General features: G+C 43.0%; 1 protein-coding gene across 1 annotated transcript in view; it reads left to right on the top strand.

The window, feature by feature from the left end:
* Positions 1-19,024, top strand: part of LOC144754754 (heparan-alpha-glucosaminide N-acetyltransferase-like) — a 1,466,120-nt gene extending 1,447,096 nt beyond the window's left edge. Inside the window, exon 18 of the mRNA XM_078642945.1 lies at positions 18,561-19,024. Within this exon, the coding sequence (XP_078499071.1) occupies positions 18,561-18,742 (182 nt within the window). The 3' untranslated portion in view covers positions 18,743-19,024. The remainder of the gene's footprint in view (positions 1-18,560) is intronic.
* The last annotated feature ends 610 nt before the right edge of the window (positions 19,025-19,634 follow it).

The raw sequence follows: 19,634 nt of genomic DNA, 5'->3' as shown, positions 1-19,634 counted from the left end.
TTGCCTAGCACAAAAGCAGGCATACTTGCACCATGATCCAAGGGTGTCTGCGTTGTCGACAGGATTGGTTTTGTGCAGAAAGGGATACCTTCCTGCACAAAAACAATCCAGAGAGGAATTTTCTACTTTCCCTGCACAATGCACTTTCTTAGATAGAGCAAAGAATGAGGCTAAACAAAGATATTTCCCCTTGTTGCGACACTGGTGGAGAGGCGAACAATTCTGATGCATTCCCACGTCTACCAGTGTTGGTAAATCTGAGAAGTTGTCAGAATGCATGGGTGGATGTGTGGGAACACCCATGCTCCACCCATGGCACTCCTCTCTGCCACAGAGTAGCACAAGGTAATGATTTGCACAGCCTTGCATTACTCTGCATTTAGTAAACCTCGCAGGGTCATTCAAGGTGGCCTTGCATGGCTTGGTAGATGTCATTTAGGCTTTGCACCACGATTGTGTCTCCTTGCGTGGCGTAAGGACTATGCACACCATGACAAATATGGACCTTGTGCTAAAACCAAGTCTTCCACGAACAACAATTATGCAACTGATTACACTTCAGAGAAACAGAAATTACATTACATTTGCATAACTCGATAATTGGGATGTTGATAATTTTGTAGCCATGTAAACAAATTCACTGGTGCTTAAAAAGGAGATGGTATAGACATTGTTTTATCATAAGGGGAAGAATCCTTGGACTATTAATTCTGGATGAGATAGAGGGTCCTACTGGTGAATCAAGCATGCATTCAGTGAAATATCCTAAGAGATGACACAATATTTTGGATAAGTAGCATGTGGTATAATTAATATGTCTGATATAGATTGGCAGAAGGCTGTATTAGTTGCCACTAAAACGATAGGTTGAAGGGTGATCAGATATCAGAGAAGATCATAGAAGTAGTGAAATGTTCTCAGTGAATCTCAGCTTCAATTTTCATGCTGAGTTAAGAGTAAAAACCTAGATTTTGAGGCTTGGTTTGTTTATGTGTCCTAGTGAGAAAGGAGGAGTTAGGGGAGAATGGTAGCTTATATTTTGTTTGAGAAATCTCAAAGTGATCCCTGTTTGGGAGAGGACAGACAGTTTTCCATCACTAATCAACAAAGTAAGTGCTATTTCTCCACATAAATTTGCTCAATTTTGCTACACAACATAAGTGCATACTTTTGCCATTACATATGTCATCATAATTTGTGATTCGATATGTGTGAATACTTTTTTAGGAGATTACAGGCCTATAGGACTATGGCAGAAGATATGCATATACCATCAAATTCATGTGTATTGTGTCTTAGAAAGTATGGCTTTCATGATCTGACAGAGGTAGCATGAACATAATGTTGTTCCAAGGAATGCATCATTATACGAATTTATAGGGCATTGTGGGGAAAAAATTATGACGCATCTTGTTTTTTCACAGAATGCATTCCAGCATTTTCTTCTATAGACTTAATTGCAAGCGAATTTGTTTTTGTCAGAAAAAGAATGGCCATCCTTTTGTGAGAGAATTTAGCCCTAATATTCTATACCAGATAATACTGGCCCTAACTTAGCCAAATAAACATGGCAATATTCACCACAAATGTATGTCCATCACTTTCTAAGAGCACTTGAGCCCCCTCTCAAAATGTAGTCGTTTTTTAGACCCATGCATCTGTAAGCCTCATTTCTCTGTGACCCTCATACTTTAGGGAAAGCCGCATTAGTGGTGGTCATCACCAGCCATCACAGCATGTCTGTGACCTTAACAGAGGGGTGGACAGCCATGGACTCCACGCAGAGATGCCATTTGTTCAGACTCAGGATTCTAAGAGCAGAGAAGAGAATGGTGTATCTCTTCCCTAGTCACATGCAGCTGCTACTGTTGCTTCCTCTCCCAACGTGTCACCGATAGTCCCAGTTTACCACAAATTGCACATGCAAAGCACAGCACCTCTTGAGCGGAACTATGTGCTATATAAATTACAATACAACACAATATATTATAGTACATTATTTGCAGTGCTGCCCTTTTTTTGTTGCAATTTTTATATAGCGTGAACTCGACCCGAAGGTATTCAGAGTGCTTTAGATGAGCACCAATTGCATTACAGAAGGACCCATTCATTTTTTTTTTTTTAGGCATAGGGAGATTAAGAGATTTGCCCAGAATCACCGGATGTCTGAGCCTCCCGCCAGACTTCAACCGGTTCCCCAGCTTCAAAGTCGGCCACTCTAGTCCTTAAGCCATCATTTAACTTTGCCGGAGACCGGTTTAGGAGTACAGGCTGTAGAGGATACCAATGCACCAATATTCTAATGTTAAGAGCCTTAACAATTGCATTCTCTTAGCCCTGGGTGAAGGAAGGAGGTAGGAGGCTAAGCAAAGTAGGCCAGTTCAGAGGGGATATTCAGGCTTCCCAAATATTGACTGACGTCTGTGCTGCTCAGGTATCCTCCGTTAATGTGTGTCTGGCCTGAGTCCTTGTTGACGGGTCTAGTCTACTTCAGGGAAGGACTGACCTCTTGCGAAAGATCCTTACCTCTACTTCTCAGATTAGTCAACTAATAATCCAGACCTCATTAATTCAACATGGTTTATGCCAATTTACTTGGCTAGGGAAATTCACAACATCACATGAGTGCCACCAGTTCATCGCTCTTTCTTTCAGACTCAGGGTACCATGAGATATGTAGACCAAGGAAGGACTTCACAATAATCCGTGAATGGCTTCTCTGATGGCCTCTGTAAGTGAGCTAGAGTGGCAAGCGACACTTCTGCCCCTTCATCTCCTTCATGGGCTAGGTTTTTACATTCATCAATAAAGTTATTTCTTACTGTTGCTGAGGCCGAGACTTCTCTGTTTTCAAACAACATTAAAATGTACAACTCACACACAACTAAAAAGGTTTGAATCTTCCACTTTGAGCTGAAGGAAAACGTGAGTGAAATAGCATTGGGTTGTACTGGGTGCAAGAGAGAGAGAGAGAGAGAGAGAGAGAGAGAGAGAGAGAGAGAGAGAGAGGGGGAAGAGAAGAGAACAATAGCTAATATTCCTGTATAACATACTGTGACATATATCACCCAATCTATATGGAACATATGCAGCTTTGTTTGAAACTTACGATATAAAATATTCTGTTTTACCTATGTCGATGATAGGACTCTGTAGTAGTTCTTTATTCGATCAAAAAAGAGATCAGCCACAACATTGTAAACAACAATCTTCCTAGTAAATTATGTTACACAATATCAAAATAGACAGCTTAGTATAAAAAGATTTACCTTTTGAGAATAGATAAAAAAGACAAGTTAAAAACATATGGCCATAAGCTTTAAAGACAAGCGTTATCATCAGCCTCATATAGTACTTGCATTTTGCAGTCTTTACCTTACGGATAGCAACTTGGACCTAGTACGCCAGGTGTATAACAGGTAGCGTGATATTGCGAATACTAACCACTTTGTGGGGTCTGATCTAACTATTTGCAGCGCCTCTACTGGTTGTTTAATCGCTAAAAGCCGACAAGCATGTATTAGCCACTTTTTACTTGGTCTGCACATAACAGGGACATAAAACATGAAGTGATCTAATGTTTCCGAACTAAGGAAACATGCTGGGCACATCGAGGATACAGTAGCCTGAGTCCACCTACTTCTAAAGTAGCTTAGCCTAAAGCACCACACCTAAATTGTAAGTAAAGTGTACATGCATATGGTGGTTCAATTTCATCCATAATATCCTAAAATAAAAAAGTACATTTGAAATCTAAAAATCTTCCTGTTAAAGTGCCCTGGGCTGCAATAGCATAAGTGAGTCCTGGATATAGGCCCAACATTTCGCTTTTAAAAGGGGTAGTACGTCTTTCGTCAGCGATTTAGGGTCACCTCACATCACCTTCAAACCTAATTTCTTTCGTTAGCCAGTGCCTCACCTCTCTAAACCACTTCACCAACCTGCTACTCTAGTCAGGTTCAGAATTTCCTCTACGGCTTCTTTCACTAGAATTTGGGATTGACCGGTACATAGTTCAGAACTTCCTCTATGACTTCTTTCACTAGAATTTGGGATGACTGGTACATATTCTAACCCAAAACATTAGGGATTTCAGCTCTGCTATAGTTTAATGCATCTTAGACCAAGGTCTAACCAGGCCGGAAGAAGTGGTCTGCAGTTTGGCAGTTTCAATAATGACCGTATGAATTTATTTTCTGCCAGTTCCAGGCTCATAGTCTGGTCTAGGCCACATAATTCTGCTCCATAGAGAGCCGCACCCTGACCTCTTGCACAGTGATGAATTTCTAAAACTGGAGAGGTAGGATGATAAGCAGATTGATTAAGTTTCCTAACCACTGCTGAATCAACATGCTGTAATGTTAGGGTGCTCTTTTGAAATTGGTCTGCCCAAGTCAAATTACTATTCAGTTTGATACCTAAATAGTCAAGCACCTTTTTTTTTTTTACTTGACTTGTTCTAGCATACCTGCACCCAGCCTTAATTTTCCTTTATAAACAACGATGGGGGTTAAAAGCTATACATTTGGTTTTAGAGCAATTTATCTCTAGGCCAAAGTCAGCGCATACTGTTGCAAACCTATTCAATATATTTTGCATACCCATAGGGGTTTTTGCAATTAATAGCGTGTCATCTGCAAACAATAGTGTAGGAATTTGCCTGCCCGCAAGCTTAGGGGGATCACCCCCACAATCGTACAATGCTTGAATTACCCCATTCATATAAAGGGCAAACAAGAATGGGGCAAGGACACATCCTTGTCGTACTCCTTTATACACTCCTATCTTCCCGGTGAGTTCATCCCCCATGTTTTTTCGAACCTGGGCGTAGTTATCCTGATGCATACACACTATAAGTTGCAGTAGCGCATTCGGTGCACCAAGATCCCTCAGGCAGCAGCGGTGCGTCCATAGGGGCGTAGGGGCGTAGCCCCACTAAGCCTGGACGCACCTGACGAGCAGCATACACAAATTGAATCATTGAATTTTATTAGCGCAGCGCTCCTTCAATCCGGGTTGCGGGACACACCCGATTGAATAGGGAGTGCGCAGGGGGTGGGGCTGGCTGGTCTGCTGAGTGACAGTCTGCAGAGCAGCCGTCAGCAGGCCAGCAGCAGTACTTGCGCATGAGGAATGTAGGGCTGCAACTAGCCCGAGCATGCGCGCTGGCAGGAAGTCCCCAGATGCTCATACGGAATAGGGGGCCAGGGGAGGAGGGGTGGTGCTCTAGCCGGCCCCGTGGTAGGAAAGGCGCCAGGGCGAGGAGTCAGTGTGCCCCCCTAACCGCCAGGATTGGTTGGTCAATCGCGCCGAAGGCCTGGCAATCCATAATTGGATGCCGCGCCGCGCGTAGGTGGCACACTGGCTCAGACTCAGCACTGCATGGCCAATCACTGTGTGACTTCAGCATGTGAAGCCATGCAGTGATTGGCCATTCTGTAATTCTGGACGTGCACGCCGTGACGTTGTCCTGGGCTGGAGTTGCACTTGCTTGCTGCCTGCTGTACTTGGAGTCGTTGCCACTCGCAGTCGCCATGTGCACACACACACAGGTAGCAGGCGGCAGCAGCAGCAGACGTCCGTCCGTCCGGTCCACAGTCCGAGTCCGACACTACCTGCACTTCATTGACTCGAATGTGAGTAGAGAGACAGAGGCTCGAGGAAATCATTTGATGTGATATGACATGAGGGGGGAGGCCGCGGAGCGGCGGATGGGCCCTGCCTTAATCTTTCTTTCATTATGTCTGACCCCTGACCGTCGAAGAAGGGGAGAGGGAGCGAGTCTTAAGTAAAGTTATACCACACACTACACAGTGGGGCAGAGTCACATGGCACAGAGGGGGGTGGCCGGGTGGGTAGGAACTTCCGATTGTCCTGGCCGCCGTCGTGGCCGGTACACTTCGATAGTCCTGGCCGGTACTACTAGCCTGAGCCTCATTTCACAGGCAGGGGCAGAGGGAGACTTCTTCTTTCCGATAGGCTGGGGGGGGGCTGCTTGGACTGTGGCTAGAGATCAGATGAGGCAGAGGCAGAAGTAGGCAGGCTGCAGGCACTGTCAAAGGCAAAAACAATCACATTTCGCTATATTAAATAATTGAATTTTGCGGTGCGTGCATGTTGCTTTTAGATTTTACGTGTTGTAATCACCTGAATATTAACGCGGGACTGCAGGCTTTTACCGGGCATATTAAACTTTTAGAGCATCAAATCCTACCTGATCAACCTTCCAGCCAGCCAGTAATGTCAGCGCGGGAAACCTTGCTGTGGGCTGTCGACTAAATGCGAGTGCGACACAAAGCAAAATAAAAATCCCACAGCGAGGCAAAACGTCTGTCCTCTCTGTGAAGGGGCTTAAAAACTCTCCATCGCGTGTTTTAATGTGTACTGTACATCAGTAAAAATGAATTGAGCAACTGCTTTCGGAGGCCAACCGTCATTAGGGTTGTGAAGTCAAGCCAACTTAATATAAAATGTATTGTACAGTAAGCAAATCACTGGCACTGCAGGCGAAGGCCTGTCCAACTGTTTGGAGAGTTGTCGTGCAATCTGTGCTGGGGGGGCAGTAAATTATCAATAACCCTGCCTACAAACAATATGTCAATGCAAAAGCAGTGACTTAGCATACGAGCGTGGAGCGCCTGCGGGGCTGGGGCAGAGAGACTAGTCACTGGTTAGAGAAAAAATGAAACTGAAGGTCGGTGGGGTCGGGGAGAGCTAGTCACTCATTCGGCAGAATAATCTGTGCATGCCTAACAAAGGAAAATACTTATTTAGTTCCGATGCAGCCTTCCCTCCAGGTAGTAGGTACGCTGTATCCTTGGAGTGAAAGGCAGCGCTACTGCTACTGCCTCGCATGTTATCACGGTGGAGAACGGAGGTACACTACTTTAACAATGCAGCCCCTGCCTGCATGTATTTTCTGAAATGTGGGTTGGTCCAAACATCAGGCGAGCAACAAGGCAGGTGAGGGGCAAAACTATTTTGAAACTGGAGCGTGCCACGAGCAGTCAGCTCTATGTCCTTTGTCTGCTCAGGTTTTTTCTTGTTATGGGGGTGGGGGCTACAGGGGGTGAGAGTTTATTATGTAGAGCTACAGGGTGAAGTAGGAATGTGTTGGGGGGGAACTACGTGGCTGGTTTATATCTATGCAGGAGAGGCGTAGCCATCATGACTGTATGGTGCAGGGGTTATGGTGATAGATTACAGGATGCAAGTGTTTAGGGTGTTGGGTTTATAACATTTTGGTTAGAAGAAAGAGTTTGTAGGATACAGGTCCGTAGTGCAGAAGGGGTACACGGGTGTGAGATACAGAGGGCAGGCAGTGTGGGGATTTTTGGTGCAGGGTGAATAGGTATTGGGCTCATCAGTAGTGGGAGGAAGCAGGGCCTGATTTAGACTTTTAGAGGCCTTATGCACTTAAAAGATTTTGGTGCCCCATATATATCTAATTCAAAATATAAACAATAATAAACCTTAAAATGAAATGTTATTTTTTTCGAAATGAAGCAATACTTACAGTAAGATTGAAAGTAATGTTAATTTTTGTATACTTTCACTTTATAGGCTCAGCTGCTTCGTTTGCAGTATTGCACCATATGGTGCTTGGTAAATCCGGCAATGAAAAATGTCTGTGGTGCCCTCCCCTTCCCTTGATGCCCTAAGCACATGCTTATTTTGCTTAATGGTTAATCCAGTCCTGGGATGGGGTATGCGGAATAGAACTGCGTTGTATGTGGGGGGTGGGAGGGCATTGCCTTGGAATGTGAGGAGTGATCGTTTTCTTTCTGTTGCACCTGTTACTCGATGTCGATGCTGTTGAGACTTTTGGACTGTTTGCATTCATAATTCGTAAGATGACGCGATGTGCTCTACTGATAAAGTTAGACTACTTTGGAGCCTGCACTATCTATACCATCAGCTAATAGAAATTATAGTGAGCGTTGAATCAGACGTATAAAAAACGGGGCTGGTTAAAACCATGCTAGGACCAAAAAATATTTGGGCTGGCGTCCTTACCACCAAGCGTACTGTTGTATAGAGCATTGCCGGCGATGGCGTTGTCCCCACTATTAGCATCTATACAGTTCCCCACTTGGTTATATATGTTCATGCCCTCGGGCTTGGCTTTTGCAGTAATGCAGAAGATGCCTGACTCATGAAACAGAGTACATCAGATGGATGGAGTCATCTCTCACTTCATGTGTTTGAAGGGATTCTACTAGAGGTCGGCCTTTTTTTTAATATCGTAAGTATTTGTAAAGCGCATGTTCTGTTCACCCGTAGGTATCTTGGCGCTGAATAACAGATGCTTTTTGTTATCCGATGGTACTCATTTTATCGACCTCAGATGGATGAAAGGCTGCGTGGACCGATGGGGATTCAAACCTGTGCCCATGCGGTTGCACACAGGCCCATGCAATGGACACATTAGTTCACTGAGCCACCAGACCTTACTAGCCAGCCACCAGACCCGGCTAATCCGTTGTCATGTTTAGACAGGAAGTGACGCTGTAGTTCACAAGCAGGGCTGTGTCTACAATGACAGTGCAGATAATAGATTGATTCAGTTCTCTACATAGGCACCTTCATTCTCAAATGTCACGAAACTATGATGAGCACTACCTTCACCAAATTAGATATTTCGATGGTAATCCAAGGTTTATCTCAGGGAAGCTGTATACAGTAAGGCAATTAATGTGGGCCTGCTGAGCAGCTAGTAAAAACGCAAGTCCTATGAAATAACGCTGCAGTTGGTATCATTGCATCCAGTGAGGTATGTAAACACCCATCCAAGAAGAATATTGCTTTCTAATCTGAGGGTGCTCGCAATTCATACTAGTATGCCAGTTCACTAGTCATGTGTGGTGCAGCACCTACTTATATTAATTCTGATATATACCTATACACACCTGCTAAAAGTTTTAGTTGTAAACCGGACTTCGATAAAAAACAGGCCTGGACACAAAAATAGAAGTGGCCTCCATTATAGAATTATTGAAACTAAAAAAAATGGCCCGTGTTTGCAAATGTGGGCATGTTTGAATACGTATAAGTGTTTTCTTCAAGGTATGGAAAATTGCATGGATTTGGGCTTACTGCAGGCACAATTTGTTTTAATATTAGGGAAATCAATAGTACAGCTGGGCCAGTAGACCCTAAAATAGGCCCATAGACAGCCAATAAAATGGCCCACACACTGACCTGTCAGAACACCCGGTCGGACATTGCCTGATTGCTCTATTGGCCAGTCTGGCCCTGCTTCACACCAATAACACAAAATAAAATAAAATAAAATATAACATATTTGAACAACTGTGACAATATGAAATAATGTTTCACACCGAATGCAAAAATATTAAAAATTAAAATAAATAAATTAGATGGCATTTAGGTATTTATTTTCAGCATTTCGGAATATTTTGAGAGAAGATATTGATATTTGCAAGGCCCCTGTCTCTGTTAGTTGCCCCTGCTCAGGCGCTCTTGGTGGCATATTTTCAAGCCCCTATCACCACATGAACGTCACTTTTTATGGCGTTCCTGTGGCGATAAACCCTTCCCCTCATTTACAAGGCAGAGTTAAGCCATTTAACATGACTTAACGCTGCATTGTTAATAAGGCCCCCTTTCACGCTACACTTTGAAAGGGGTGTGCAATGGGTGTGGCGTGCAAATAGGAGGCAACAATAAAATTAAGACTATATTAAGATGTACAAATTTTTTGCTGAGCATCTCTCGTTTTTTCAGCTGGATGTTAAAAATGCTTTACAACTTCCGTTTGACGAAGGTATGTACTGTATGAATTTAGTCTTTCAATAATTATAGAGAGGACAATGCAACAGTCAAGTTTTATTGGTCTCTTTATTTGATTCTCAAGCCACAAGCTCTCCATATAGGTATCTGCAATTTAAATGTACCACTCCCACCTACAAGCAGAGGGGAAAATTGGCTGCTCTAAAGTACCAGGAGAGGTGTTTATTAAATGGCTTATTCTGTATTAAAGGGGCTTACATTTCGGCAGACAAAAATGGGCGCCCCCTCGCTGGCTCCTCGTCAATTGTTGGTTTGAGAAATCTGCCACTCCCTATCTCCCCCTTCCTGTTTCTATAGTATTGTGCAACTTGGGTTTTGGGATAGGTACAGATACAGGCTCTGCCTATGCAGGGCAATATAGCTGGCCAATTAATGGGTGAGGCATCACTTGAGGAAGCTGCCTGGCCTACCTGTCTCTACCCACGAGGGTTTTTTTGAGAGTCCTGTTTGACTTGCTCTGCAAATATGATTATTTCGTGGGTGGCACTCAGAGACTGATAGGCCCAAGCATGGGGATTGGGAATACATGTGGCTGCACATTACAGCATTGAAGGAGGAGGGAAAATGAGTCTGAATCACCCCATGAAGGGTGAGTGGCATATGCCCATTCATGTGTTCATTATTGGGTCAGTACATTATTACGACCCTGGAGTTAATTACATTGATTTGGAAACTATTAAAATGAAAGGTGCAATATAAATGCTCTGGGTCGAACATGCATGAATTATAGTATTTAACTTTTTCAATTAATTTTAAGATGGCCGCCTTGTAATTTATTTTGACGAAGTTCATTCCCATCTGTCTTCAGTGTTTGATGTGAGAAGCAAATGGTTGATGAAATGAATTGATATTATTGGGTTTCAGGGATATGGTTTCAAAGAAAGCAAGATTAAGGCAGACAGGCATGCAACAGAGTACTCTATATGCACGAGGCATGTATAGGGGAGGAGAGGGTTCTAATATTTGAATAAATAATTTAAGAGCAATGGCTACTGCATGGTAACATGTGCACCTTACCTTTTGTTACTTGCAGTTTCTAAGTTAAAATCCTAACATACAACAGCGAGCTATTAACTGTCATCTAAGAGCTGGATGCAAACTGAATTCAGCACGTGAGCATAATAGGACAGAATGTATGAAGCTCTGAGGTTATACTGAATAAGCAGCTACCTATGTTATGCCATCTATTAATGTAATAACTGCACTTTCACAATTGCTTTATTAACCTTCCTGCTTTCTCAAATTTGCTTGAAAATGCACGATTTTTCTTCTTCTTTTTCAAAATTTTCTGGGGGGGGGGTAATCCCCCCAAACCCCCCTTTTGGGGTTCGGGCTCGCTCGCTGCGCTCGCTCGCTACGGTGCTGTATGCAAATCACTTTGCGCCCCACCACTTTAAAATCTCACCCACCGCCCCTGCCCTCAGGGCAGCCCACGGTTTAGTGTGATTTATGGAGTCAAAGGCTTGCTTGAGATCCACAAACACGACATAGAAATGACCCTTCCTGATGATAACTTCCTTCCATATAATTAATAAAAACCGGAGTACCCGGTCTAATGTTCTAGTGGATACCCTAAAGCCAGCTTGTAGATGAGATAATACATGATTTTCCTCAACCCATGTGTTTAGATGCATCAAAATCAATTTACTAAAAAATGTTCTGGCACGTATCTATAAGGCTGATTGGTCTGTTGTTTGAGGGATCCCCTCTATCCCCTTTTTAAAAAATCTGAATAATTTCAGCGCCCTTCCAAGTGCTTGGAATAGCCCCTCCTTGCGCTATTGTGTTAATACTAAATTTAGTATGGGACCCCATATAATGGGTTCTGATTTATAAAGATCCCTCTGTATCTTATCTAACATCCCGGGGCTCTGCCCTTTCCCAGGCTGCTGATTGCTGTCACAGTGTCTTCTAAGGAAAAAGAGACTTCTTTTTCTGCCCTTCCCTCTGCTACCTGGTTTGAATAAACCTAAATGGCCTCAGAATCCCTGGGACTACCCTCCACTGCGTACAACTGTGTAAAATGTTCCTCCCAAGCATGTAGTTGGATGAAAAAATCCTCTTGTTCTACCGTGTACACTGAATCTTTGACGAATAGTTACTACAATGATTTACCATCTTCATTCTAGATGCATCAATCAAGATACGCCAATTCTCTTTCTTCCAGCCTTTCTTTGCCACTATCTGGGCCTTGTTATAAATTCTTCTTCTTCCCGCTGTAAGAGTACTACTCTCACCCTTAACTGCTACAATTAAGGCAGTCTTAGCCTGTATGCAATATTTGTTGAACCAGGGCTAAACACTACTTCTAGGGGTCATTCTTGCTGTTTGTATAGTGAAATGGCTCTTAATTGCTGTAATAAGGTGAGAGAAAGTAGACATAATAGTTCGATCGTCACTGCCCTGGTTACTTACATTCAAAAGGGCAGACGAAACCTTGGCATATATGTTAGCTAGATAATTCTCGTTTGAGACTATATGGCTCCATTTAATCCTTCTCTCATCATTTGAGGTGACTATAGGAGGGTAAACATCGTTTACAACGATGTTTTCACAACGCGGTACCTTTACACCGCGGCTGTGACAACGCAAGTCGTTACCACGACTTGCGCTGGAGGGCGCTCAAGGTCTAAAAATAGTTCATTTACTATCCTAACACCTTCCCTAGGGTCCACGGGGACTGGTGTTAGAATAGTAAATTAAACTATTCGAAATCCGCGCCCCCCCCAACGCAAGTCGTGGTAACGACTTGCGTTGTCACGGCCGCGTTGTAAAGGTATGCGTTGTGACGGTACGCGTTGTACCGTCATATATCCCTATAGGAGTAACCAACCTGGGAGTGGTCGTGGGCAAAAACTGAATATCTGTTAAAGCCAGGACCAATGCATTATGATCACTGTCGTATCTTGGTATACTGGCCATGTCATCAATTTGATGCCAAAGCTCTAGGTCGACCATTATGTAATCAATCCTGCTACGGGTGTTTTCCCTCTTAAATGTGAATGATGCTTCTGGATCTGATGGCATCTGTCAGTTGCAGGTGCAAACTCCCTGGTTTAGGGTAAAATCTAAATCTTGCTGTCCAACCTTTGTCTATCTCTTTAGAGTGGGGCCTGTAGTTTTTAATGCCCCTTATTCCTTTTGCATGAGGTCCTGGACAAAAGCCACAGCCTTGTATGTAATATTAAAATCTCCGGCTACAAATTTAGACCGTCTAAAGAACAGTTCAGTTTTGAAAGTGCTGCTAAGATGATAGCGATTCCAAGTAGCTGCTTGAAAAGGTACTCCATGTGTACTGGATGGTTAGTAGAGTGTGTGTTTCTAATGTGGTATGTATGGAAATAATTTTGGTGCAATGCATGAGGTTTGGAGGTGTGTTTCAGTCATGTATGGTGAACATGTTGCTGTCCTTATGCATGGAGTGCAGTGAAGATACGTTGGAGAAATAGAGTTGCCATTAAACATATTCACTGCTAGTTACCTTTCCAAGTTTATCCTCTTAGGAACTGAATTATCTTACATGAGAGGAGGGCTGGGTGGGACATGGGAGATCAAGTCACCACATGCATCGGGTCTATGGGACCATTGTCAGGCTTAGGAGGTAGAACCTAAGAAATCCCACAGATATAACAGGAGTGGTAATGTGTCTAGGGAGTTCATCCAGGAGAAACGTAGAAGGAACTTGAGGAACACCACAGACACCAAAGCAGTGGATCTTGGGAGTCCACCCAGGATCAGCTGTGGATGTACATGAGGAATACCACAGATGCCACAGGAGTGTGTCCATGAGACTCAACCAGGAGAGTTGGAAGTGAGCCCACAGAAATTGATCTTATTGTATGTAGGGTTTACTCTGTTGTTCTATGGATAAAAGAAAGTTAGTTTACAGGGAAAATACAGCATGGCTGGGAACAGGTAGAGGTAGAGAACAGAGGGTAATCTGGCGGGAATTCTTGAAGGGAAAATTGAAATTAAAACAGACTTGTCAATAAAATCCGATTGTGAGACCTTGGTTCCTGAGTTGCTAGATCAGGAAGAGGTTAATGAGCTGCAGATGTAAAATTGGAGTAGTTTACCACTGCGATTCTGGGACCACAGTAGTATTGGGCCCTACTTTGAAAATCCCAAGTACATCTCTTTATCGTATGTATGTATAACTTTATTCGATATACAATATCATAAAAGTATAAAAACATTATAAAACATTTTAAAAGGGCATAGCACCACCCATTAAAAAGCATTTCAGAATATATGCAAAGTTATAATATGTATCATAATCCATCCATGGTATGTGGAATATGTATTTATAATATATCGGTTAAGCAGGTGTAAAACAATTTATCGTAGGAAAAATGTACACCATAAAAAAAAATAACGATCTACAATTCCAGAGCCTGTGCTTGGGTTATGCCAGTAAGTTTCATCCTCCACTGCCAAGCACAACCCAGGTATTTGGCCAACCCACATATTAAACTGGGGATCGAAGTCTCCGATGCTAAAATGCGCTGTGCTGCCCCATAATCTCTGCAACCCATATTAGAACAAACGGGTTTCAACCATTTCCTCCTCGCCTGGCCATACGCTGGGCAGGCGAAGAGGAAATGGGCAACCGATTCCATAGGGGAAGCGCAGCCCGGACACCCCAAATCACTCCCCCCTCAGATGCTTCCAGCCTGCTTTAAAATCGTTCACTGGAAGGGTGCCAAACCGAAACTTCAGATACAGGGCCCTATCTTTCGAGGACTCAATAAGGTCCAAGAAGGATTCTAGTTTGGGCACTGATTTAATGTTCAAGAAAGATTCTGTCAGGGGGCCACAATTCTCGCTTCTTGATGCGACTACGGCCACCCAGTCCCAATATGCCTTTTTTACAACTATTTTGGGCGGCGGGTTCTGACTCGCCCAGGCATCTCCCAAACCGATATCCCCTCTCTTTATCACTTTACTGTTAATGCCAACATGGCAGGGTACATCAAGGCTTACTCAAAAAGGTAACGGGGGTTCAGACACTCAGAATTCCCTATAACATTTTAATATTTCTTAATAGCAGATTGTCCAGTCAGTGCTTTCCTATAGAAAAGATAGTAATTGAAATAGTGATCAACTAAGAAAATAAGAACTTTCTAGCGGCTTCATAGCCCAAGAGATGACCCCAAACACTATTACTGTCGTCAGGAGCAAAGCACTATTATTACTGTTTAACATGGCCCTTTTTTTCTCCAAGGGGATGAATTTTAAAGTACACTCACAACTTCAGAACTTTAGTGTTAGCACTGTTGGAAGAACAAACAGGATCTCAAATCAGGGTCATGTAAAGCATACATTTCAAATCGGCATAGTCTCTCTTGCTGGTCGTCAAAGGCGAAACCAAAGGGGATGATGGACAGTGTTGAACATTGTAAGCACTCACCCCTAGTCAACTGATCTGGGTTTAAACCATCATCATTCATTAACTCACTCCGCCACCCCAGTTCAGACATGGCCATATGTCAAAGGCAACATGGGTCTCAGTTTGCTGTGATTTTGATTTTGGATTCAAGCATTGAAAAGTTAATAGGTTTCAAAGGCGGCGAAGTCTTGTCATTTTTACTCGTGAAATTTCATGATAATCCATAAAAATGGTACCAAACTGAACTTTTAGATCAAAATGGGGTTTGCAGGTGACTTTTTTCATGTGAACACACACTTTAGGTAAAACAAAAGTCTCACATGATTCGATAAAGAGACTGACAGAAGCAGAAAGTATCTCTTAGCGAGATATTTTCTGTGTGAACAAGTATCATCCACTCAAAAATTACTCAAACATTCAAAATGTGAATTTTTTATTAATTTCGTAAATTCCGTGTAACATGAAATTCAGGAATCATGCAAATTTCCTCAGCGTAATTCGAGTTTCTCCTAGGCCTATCATTGCACATGCCCCCCAAAAAAAGACACAGCGTGGATCCCCTCACATATCAACAACGTGCTCACAAAGACTTGGTGGAAAAACTGACACACAGCAGGGTAGCAGAGCTTTCCAGAATCATGCAGGGCAATTTCTAATCACATTTGACAACCTGCTCACACAACCCATGTTGTCCTTGTGGACTTTTAGACCCTCATTTCCAATCTATACACAATCAGGAAATAGCTAGAATCTATACCTGCCTACAATCTGCACATACTATATGGTTAATTTCAAGCTGTCTTTTGAGACTCCCTTACCTAATTGTATACCAATAAAATGGCATGTTTAACTCATCTGGCCTTTAATATCAGAAATATTATTTTAAGCCTGTGTTATTTCTAACACTTCTGTTCTTAGAGAGAAATTATATCATGGTCTTATGATTGAAGGACACATGCATAACTGCCTAGACAGACAAGGGGACTTTAGGATTTACATCACAAAAAGTGTAGAAAAGGTTGTGTCAAAGCAAGTACTTCCAGAAAAGCAATGTATTGTATCATTGTATGTTTTGACATAGCACATTCACTCTTTACACTCATTCTTCTTGCAAATCCTAGGAGTTTTCTTTAAATTGAAGGCTTAGACTGCCACACTCAGGAGCTGAAGCTCCATGTCTGAGATCTGCCAAACAGCCATATAGATATCACATCAAACATTCTAAAATATATGGTTTCCAGTCACATGAGATGGCAAGGCCTTTGTCCAGGTTGGCCATTTCATCCTAAGAAACCAGTGCAGGTGGATTTTTATTTCTTAGCAACCTTCCCGTGTTGAGAAAACAAGTACTAAAGCACTCCCTAAAACAATCAACATAGAGTGTTTCAACTTTTCATAAAAATTCACAGATCCAACAGTTAGACAACAAAAGTCAACTATTTGTTCATTGAAGCTTGCATTTCAGTCAGGAAAACAGCCGACACGTGTTTCGTCACACAGGCGACTATTTCAAGGCTAAAAGGGAGGTCCAGCAGTAATGGTACTTTAAGATGGCAGGTAATAAGCCACGATATGTCGTAGTATTAAGTTGTATATTTTGATGTGACCTCTTCTGTGTGGATTTATGTCCCACTGGTCAGAATATACCTCCTAAGTATGGGGTAATGGATCCAATAGTGTGTTGTAGTCAAATGAGAAGGTTGTCCTTATTTGGGAATCCGATTTCGTCCCACTGTTCTAGATCTTTAACATATTAGGGGAGTAGAAAGAGCCATGATAAGCCCCCTGTGTCCTGTATCTCGCTACTGCCCTGAGTCTCAAGATGCCGGGATTGTTATGAAAAGTGGAAACACTCTATGTTGATTGTTTTAGGGAGTGCTTTGGTACTTGTTTTCTCATATTAACACAGAGGCTTTAGGCCAAAGTGTATTAAGCATTTAGGGTAGTATGATGCATTCTTACCATAAAGCACCACATAAAAAATATTCCTTGCGGTTCTAGTTACAAACACAGTGGCGGCACATGACAAAAAAGTGCGATCAAATTACCATCACTAACTTTCCCAAGTTGGCTGCTTGACATTACATTAAACCACCCATTAAACTCTAGACGCTCAATCATGGAAATGAAAAAGTTACTTACAGCACTGATATTCCAGGATTGGTATCTGTAGAGGTGAATACAATTTACCAATCTTTGTCTCCAAAATGTGAAGTCTGCCATTCTTTACTTGATGTGCAATGAAAACTAAAACAACTTAGGTGGTTTTGGGTTTGAAAAAAGATGGGGCATATTTACTAGAAACTGGCAGAGCACTGTGTTACGTCAAAATTGGTAACGTCGTGCTCGCCAGTTTCTAAATGCAGGGTTGTGCCACATTTACAAAAATACAGCGCACTCCTGAATTTCCCCTATCACTGGCGTTAGAAAAGATGCCTAGCGCCAGCGCAGGCACCTTTGCGCCATTTTCCAAAGGTGCCTGCCCTGCAGCTGGATTGTTTATGTGCTTCCTGCACATAAACAATCTCTACAGGTGATGTGCTGTTTCTATGTGTGCTGCAGAATGCAGCACATATGGAAAGAGCAAATACAAGGAGAAATGAAACATTTCTCCTCGTATCACCTACTTAAAACCAGGGGGCAGATTTATGAAGGCCTTGCGCCGCCGGTGCGTCACTTTTTCCCATGTTAAAAATGACGCACCGGCGGCGCAAGACCTTCATAAATCTGCCCCCAGGTATTCCTTGGCAATATTTTAGGAGCTGTCCCCTACCTTGTAAATATAGAGCAGCCCCAAAAAGCAATAGGTGTTGCTGCAGAACTCCCACTCCAACACCCATTGCTCACTCCTTTCACGCTAAGTGCTGCCTGAATAGGGGCATTATTTACAAGGCGGCATTAAGCCTCATTTAGTGGCTTAACGTCGTCTTGTAAATAAGGTGAATGACATAAATCAACCAGAACGCTGGAAAAAGTGATGTCTGGTGGCGTTCACGCCTTGTAAATATGCCCCAATTTGGTGTAGTAGACCTTGAGCTCAGCTTGCCATTAATACCAATCCCCCGCCCCTAGTCAGGAATTCGAGGGTTAAGAGAGAACCAAGCAGTGACATGACCCTGCATAAGATATATTTGCTGTAGGAGCAATTTTACAAGTAAGTAACAGTGAGGCCACTAAGAAAGGAGCTAGTGGGAGAGATGGGCCTTACTTCCGGGTGACACAAACCGTGGTGCCACAGCGACTGAATTACATATTTACCAGTACTATACTGCTTTTAAATTTTCACTGGTATCATCATTGTACGCGAATCAATGGAGTATAATATCTAACAATGGTATTATATGTTTATTTTATTTAGGGATGAACTCAATCTTTGTGTATGTGGGACACTCGCTGTTGGGCAGCTACTTCCCCTTCAACTGGGAAATGAAGTCCTGGACCAGCCACGCGGAGCCACTTGCCCAGGATTTGCTGGGCACGTCCATCTGGGTGTTAGTGGCTTACCTCCTTTACAGGAAGAAGTTCTTCTTAAAAATCTGAAGGAAAGTTCATTTGTTTCAGCACCGCTTGGATGCCAGACATCAGGAGCCGGATGATCAAAGATGAGGCATCCAATGTTCTCAAGAAAGACTTGTCTGTTATTCTCCATTTTGCACCAATCAGGTTTCATCACTATAAATTGAAACATGCATTAAATTCACTTTAAAATTGATTATGCACCGTTTATTTGCCCGAGGTTCAATATGCAGGATTGGCAGGAGATCTGTTTGTTTCAAAATATGAAATAAATGTTGCTACTTCTTGAAACAGGGTGGCATCCCAGACATAGCTGTCTGTGGCTTTATTGTACCTGGTGAATGTACACCTCTCACCCTCCACCAGTTTGATGTATTTTGTTGGCTAAAAGCATTGTGGATTTTTCATGCTAGATTATTGTATTTTTATCGGATCTTTAGAAGAAAACGCGTGGACTCAAATCTTGTAGGAGTGCCATGTTCTTTGATTTAACCCCTTGTTGACATCTACAATCTCTTTAATGCACCATGTCCCGTAGCGGCACTTTGGCATCCTTTTCTGTATGGACAGGAATACTTATAAATGTAAATGCCGGCATTTGTAGTGCGCACAGCTACCTCCAACGGAAGTGTCCCGGCGCTATCCGTATACCGATTAGGAACCCTTCCTGGCTTTACCCTGTGAAATGTCCACTCCTGGGCACCCCCAAGGTGAAGCCAGGCATCCCAGCGCTGTTGGGGCCGTTGTGGAGATTAAGCAAGCTATTGCCCAGAGTTGCAGAGTGGGACCCATGATTAGACTAGGCACAGAGGCGAGAATTATCAGGTCCGAGGAAATTGAGCCCAAGACCCGCCGAGGCGGGTATTGAGCCCAGGTCCCGGACCAGATCTCTGCATCAGGGTCTGCCGCTCTAACC

Source organism: Lissotriton helveticus, chromosome 5_1 (assembly GCF_964261635.1).
Source record: "Lissotriton helveticus chromosome 5_1, aLisHel1.1, whole genome shotgun sequence".
NCBI classification, from domain to species: Eukaryota; Metazoa; Chordata; class Amphibia; order Caudata; family Salamandridae; genus Lissotriton; species Lissotriton helveticus.
Note: the sequence above shows the minus strand (reverse complement) of the source record. Positions and strands in the feature narration are given on the sequence as shown.